At 34.1% G+C, this 5,628-nt stretch overlaps 1 protein-coding gene across 1 annotated transcript; it reads left to right on the top strand.

The window, feature by feature from the left end:
* The first annotated feature begins 265 nt into the window (after window positions 1-265).
* LOC132174076 (methanol O-anthraniloyltransferase-like) lies at window positions 266-4,299 on the top strand. The gene is made up of 3 exons (XM_059585784.1): window positions 266-727; window positions 1,966-2,382; window positions 3,778-4,299. Exons 1-3 carry the CDS (start codon window positions 266-268, stop codon window positions 4,297-4,299), a joined length of 1,401 nt encoding a protein of 466 aa, XP_059441767.1.
* Window positions 4,300-5,628: the final 1,329 nt, after the last annotated feature.

The raw sequence follows: 5,628 nt of genomic DNA, 5'->3' as shown, positions 1-5,628 counted from the left end.
ATATATATATATATATATATTCATGTGATGTGAATTATGTTTTTTTTTTTAAAAAAAAAAAGGTCTCGTATTTGAAAAGCTTAGCAGTAGTGGTCCATGAAATGAGTGGACGGAGCAAAGCTTAGCAATGTACCTCGTAAATTTGAGTTCGATGTTCGGCCGGTTGCACGTGAAAATCGTTTTCACAAACCTAGAAAGATCTCTCTCTCTCTCTCTCTCTCTCTATATATATATATATCGACACTGACGACAGACATGTATTAATATGGCGCCTTCTTCCGCCTCTGTAGCTTTCTCAGTGAGACGTAGCCCGCCGGAGTTGGTGGCTCCGGCTGAGAAAACACCTAATGAATTAAAGCGACTGTCGGACATAGATGACCAAGGAGGCCTCCGTTTTCAGCTTCCATTTGTTATGTTTTACTCAAACATTAATGATCCATTATTGATGGTGCAGAAAGAGAAAGACCCTGTGAAGGTCATTAGAGAAGCTTTAGCTAAAGCACTGGTGTATTACTATCCTTTCGCCGGCAGGCTTAGAGAAGGAGGTAACCGGAAACTTACGGTGGATTGCACCGGAGAAGGTATCTTGTTCGTTGAAGCTGAGGCTGACATCACACTCGAGCAGCTTGGTGACACAATTCAACCGCCATGCCCATATATTGAAGAGCTTCTGCATGATGTTCCTGGCTCTAACGCTATCCTTGGATGCCCTTTGCTACTCATTCAGGTATAGAACCAAATTCCGTCCACAGATTTAGATAGTGTGACCGTCAAAGCTAATAAAATTACTTATAATTTTAATATTTTGCACCGTCCACAGATTGGCTCTTGGTTTTTTTTTGGTGTGATTTTTTTTAAAAAAAAATCCATGACTATTACACTTTGTTACATCTGTTTTATGAGATATTTCTAGAATATTTGTGTAGCACGTAACATTACTCGTATGTGTTGCTAACACGTTTTTCTTTATTTATATTTGATTGAGTTTTTGGATTTAATTGTGTTATGTGACATGTGTAGCCCGTGTAGGCATGAATAAGATGGGGATATAGGAAGTTGACTTGTCATATCTGATATGTGGGTTAATTGCCAAATTGGCATACCATTTTAATTTTAATTTTTTTTTTTAAAATGCTAATGACCTTTAGAATATTCCCAATGGAGGAGTCAATTTTTATACCAAATAGCTTATCAAAACTTACTTTATCTAGTTTAGTTAATGAATTTTTAAAGGCTTCCTACATTTGATTAGCTATATTTTTATCTATATCATTTAAATATTATTTTTTTACTCTTTATTGATTCTATCTTTATTTATTTTTTAAAATTCGTATTTCACTATTTATTTTTTCAATGGTAATTTGATTAGCACAATAATTTTTAAACAATTATTATTTTTCAAATAATCATTTTTGTAACTATAATATTTTTGAAACAGTTATATTTTATAATAATTATATTTTTCAAATGTCGTATTTGCCAACGTTAAGTATGAAAACCATATTTTTATACTAATGTCAATAATATTTATGATTTTTTTTATTATTAAAAATTGTGAAAGAATATTCTCATAATAATTCCTTGAAAAGTAGGAAAAGTTTTGGGAAAAAGAGAAAACAGATGAGAGAAACAGTAAAAAATAAAATGGTTTTCTTGAAAAGTGCTGCTACATGTAGTTTTTTTTTTTTTTTTTGGCTAGTCCAATCGAATATCCACTTTGCATTCTTTTTTTTGCTAATCCAATGCGGGATTTTTTTTTACAAATCTAATTAACTATTTTAGATAAAAGTACTATTTGGCTCCTCCATTTGGAAATGCTCTAATGGATTAGCCGTTTAAATCCATTTAATTCTCTCAAAAACAATGGATTTAATTTGATCCATTAACATCTGTAACTCCTACACATTTGAATACATATATATATACACACACTGTAATTACTTGTCCTCCAACTCATGCATGCAGGTGACCCGTCTGCTATGTGGAGGATTCGTCATTGCTATACGACTAAACCACACAATTAGCGATTCTCTTGGGTTGGTAAAGTTCCTCAACACTGTTGCAGAGATGGCAGGTGGTGCATCTGCGCCATCTCAGCAGCCTGTGTGGCAAAGAGACATCTTTAGTACACGTGACCCACCACGGATAACCCGCGTACATCACGAGTACGAGGAGCAATCGATTGACAACAACAGCTCAACAGCCATATTAATGGAGGACAGCAGCATGATGGTCCATTGGTCTTTCTTTTTTGGTCCCAAAGAGATGAGATCGATACGTATGCATCTTCCATCACACCTTCGGGCATCCTCCACCTTTGAGATACTCAGCGCTTGCTTATGGAGATGCCGCACGATTGCCCTTCACTTGGATCAAAATCAGGTTGCATTCAAATATTTCACCAAAATTTATTTATTTATTTTTTATTTTTTTCATAAAATATAAAGGATTAATAATTTTTTTGGCACCTGAATTTGCACTTTTTTATTTTTTTTCCTCCCTGAGGTTTAAAACCGTGCAAATATGGCTGTTGTCCTCCATTAATATGGCTGTTGAGCTGTTGTTGTCACCAATGGACCATCATGCTGCTGTCCTCCAGCCAACTTTTCTCTAATTTAAAATTTTCAACTTTTCTCCATTTGTGTCATGCATTTTCTCCCACATTGAAAAGTTTTAAGGAATATTTTGTGGTTTATAAGTGATTGTTTTTCTCTTATTTTAAAATGGCTTTTTGGTAGATACATGATAGTGGTGTCACCCGGTGTGCACTCCGGCACACGCCGCATTGACAATGTACTTTACCCGAGTCACACTCTTATTATTTTTGTGTGCATTTTTTGACATGTACAATTACTTTCTAACTGTCAAATGTTTTGCTTGGATTTTACATAAATAATTGTTTTAAACTTCTATTTCAACACTCATAAACCCCTCTTCTTAAGGGTGTACATGCGAATGCGGCTGCGAATATTGCAAATAATTGTATCTGCATCCATGAAATGCGGATATTACTTTTAGATAAACTGCTCTTCTTAGGGGTGTATACTCGAATGCGGCTGTGAATATTGAAAATAATCGTATCCGCATTTGTAAAATGCGGATATTACTTTTAGATATTCACATCATGTTTGTATTATCGGCATCCGCGCCGTTATTGAATGCGGTTATTAGCCGCTATCTACATTTCAAGTGATAGGCCTATTTTAGTCTCTTGGGCCTTCTTTAAGTCTATATTATAACCTATTTTAAACGCTTTTTAAAATTATTTAGGCTGATTTTTAGTGTTGTACGTGGAGTACTTGTCTTAATTTTTTTTTTAAGCCCTAATGTTTTGAAAATATATTTATCTCACATTACTTTTGCCTTCTTTGCCCTAGTGAATGTGTGAACTGTGAAGAAAAAAACATAAAACAATGTAAACATAGCATATACCTAATCCAAAATGACGTCGTTTTGGTAAATTTGTTATAGATAGTATAAAATTTTAGTGTATATATAAAGGGCACGCGGATGCGGTTACTAACCGCATTCGCATACTCTAAAACTGATATCCATATATGCCAATTGTGAATTTTGCTAATCACATCCGCTTTCGCATGTGCGGATAGCGGATAGTTGCGGATAACGGATGTCAGCAGTTAATATCCACCCGCATGTACACCCCTAGCTCTTATAACTCTATAAAAGACTAATTTCATAAATTCGATTTACACACTTTTTTTCTCGTCTTCTTCTCTATATATTGTTACACATTTTCTTATTCAGAATAGTGTTCAGGTTGTTCGTCTATCATGCATGATCAATGCACGTGGTAAGCAAGGGCTACAAGTGCCCGATGGATATTATGGCAATGCATTTGCTTTCCCAACTGCAGTTACAAAGGCAGGATCACTCTGCCAAAATCCATTAGGATATGCATTGGAGATAGTGAAAAAGATCAAGTCAGAAATGAGTGAAGAGTACATTAGATCAGTGGCGGATCTCATGGTGATCAAAGGGCGTCCACGATACACAACAGCCGGGAACTATCTTGTTGCCGACACAACACGTGTCGGCTTCGGAGGGGTCGATTTCGGGTGGGGAAAGCCAGTTTATGGAGGTCCAAGTGGGGCCATACCATTGGTTAGCTTCTTTGCAAGGTTCAGAAACAACAAAGGTGAGGATGGGATTGTAGTGCCAATATGGTTGCCATTGCCTGTAATGGAAAGATTTCAGCAAGAGTTGCTGAAGATAACTCATCAGGAGCCTGTTAATCAATCCCATGGAGTAATGCAAAAAAGAATTTTGTCCTTGCTTTGAAGCAAATGTTGAAGGAGAAAGTCCTTTTTATTAGCTTTAGATTACTACTAATTATTTCAAGTGATTTAGTGTTATGATAATATATTATGTAGGATTATGTCAATCGACTCTTATCTATTTTAGTTAAGAGTTTGAGTTTGTAGCACTACAGTGCAATGTTTTATGGTAGTAAGTCTCTATTGTCTTACTTTATTAAAAGTTGGAATTATACTTTATATCATAATAAGGTTCAAATTTTATCTTTAAGTGATTGTAGGAGTTTTATCTCCAAGTTATAGTCAAGAGTTTATCTCCAAGCTTTTTACTTTGTTTCATGTAGTCATGTAGTTCCCTATTTAAAGGGTGATCAATTAAGAAAGAGTAAGAAGAATTAATCTAAAATCTTGTGTTTGAAAAAAAAATTTAGGTTCTCTTAAGAATCTAAAAGGTCTAGGTTCCCTCAAAAGCTAGTATGTATTCCCATTATGTGTTTGCTAAATCATTCACATAACATATAGTGATGGTTTAAGAAGAGCATCATTTGATCAATTATGATAGAATTGGATGCAATGGCGGAGCCATGAATTTATCTTAGTAGGGACGGAACTAAACTAATAAAATGTAATGATAATATTGTTAGAATTCGTTTCCAAAACTCCAATTGTTTGGGTGCTGTTTTAATTATAATATAATACATGTTTATTCTCTGATTATTATTATTGAACAATGAGAATATATATATATATATAAGAATATGATAGTACTCTGTCAAAATATTAATGATACTCCACTGTAATGTAATCTAGTTGATGACAACCTCGACCATCAACATATAAAATATTTTGCAGTTAATTCAGCATTTAGAAGTGAGAAGGGAATCGCCAATGGGTAACGCTAGAAAATTTTGTGCCGACATATTACATACAAAATGGTGAGACTCATTTAAAGCCTTGATAGCATAAAAAATAAAATAAAATAAAAAACCGAAGGAAGGCCCGGATCAAGTATTAAAGGTACAGGCCCTTCGGAAGGATCACATAAAGAAAATGGATACCATGGCCTTCATATGGGCCTTGCCATTGGCTCTCTCAATGAAAATTGAAAAGTTAGGGCTTAAAATACATATACGCCAGGGCCAAGCTAACAACATCTTAATTATTACTCATTACAAAAATTATAGATTATGTTCACTACCATTATTTACTTATAACTTTCCTCAAAATATATTTATTAGCAAATTTTTAGGTGATGGAAATATTTTATATCGTATTATGAAAACTTTGTTTATAAACAGGTCTAAATAAATGAAAAGAGAATAAAAAAAATATAAAAAAATTCTTAAAACTTTAT

This window comes from Corylus avellana, chromosome ca3 (assembly GCF_901000735.1).
Source record: "Corylus avellana chromosome ca3, CavTom2PMs-1.0".
Lineage (NCBI taxonomy): Eukaryota > Viridiplantae > Streptophyta > Magnoliopsida > Fagales > Betulaceae > Corylus > Corylus avellana.
Note: the sequence above shows the minus strand (reverse complement) of the source record. Positions and strands in the feature narration are given on the sequence as shown.

Coding starts and splice junctions, on each gene's coding strand:
- LOC132174076 (XM_059585784.1), top strand. CDS start 266: ATGGCGCCTTCTTCCGCCTCTGTAGCTTTCTCAGTGAGACGTAGCCCG. Junction 728..1,965: donor GCCCTTTGCTACTCATTCAG/GTATAGAACCAA, acceptor TCATGCATGCAG/GTGACCCGTCTGCTATGTGG. Junction 2,383..3,777: donor TTCACTTGGATCAAAATCAG/GTTGCATTCAAA, acceptor AATAGTGTTCAG/GTTGTTCGTCTATCATGCAT.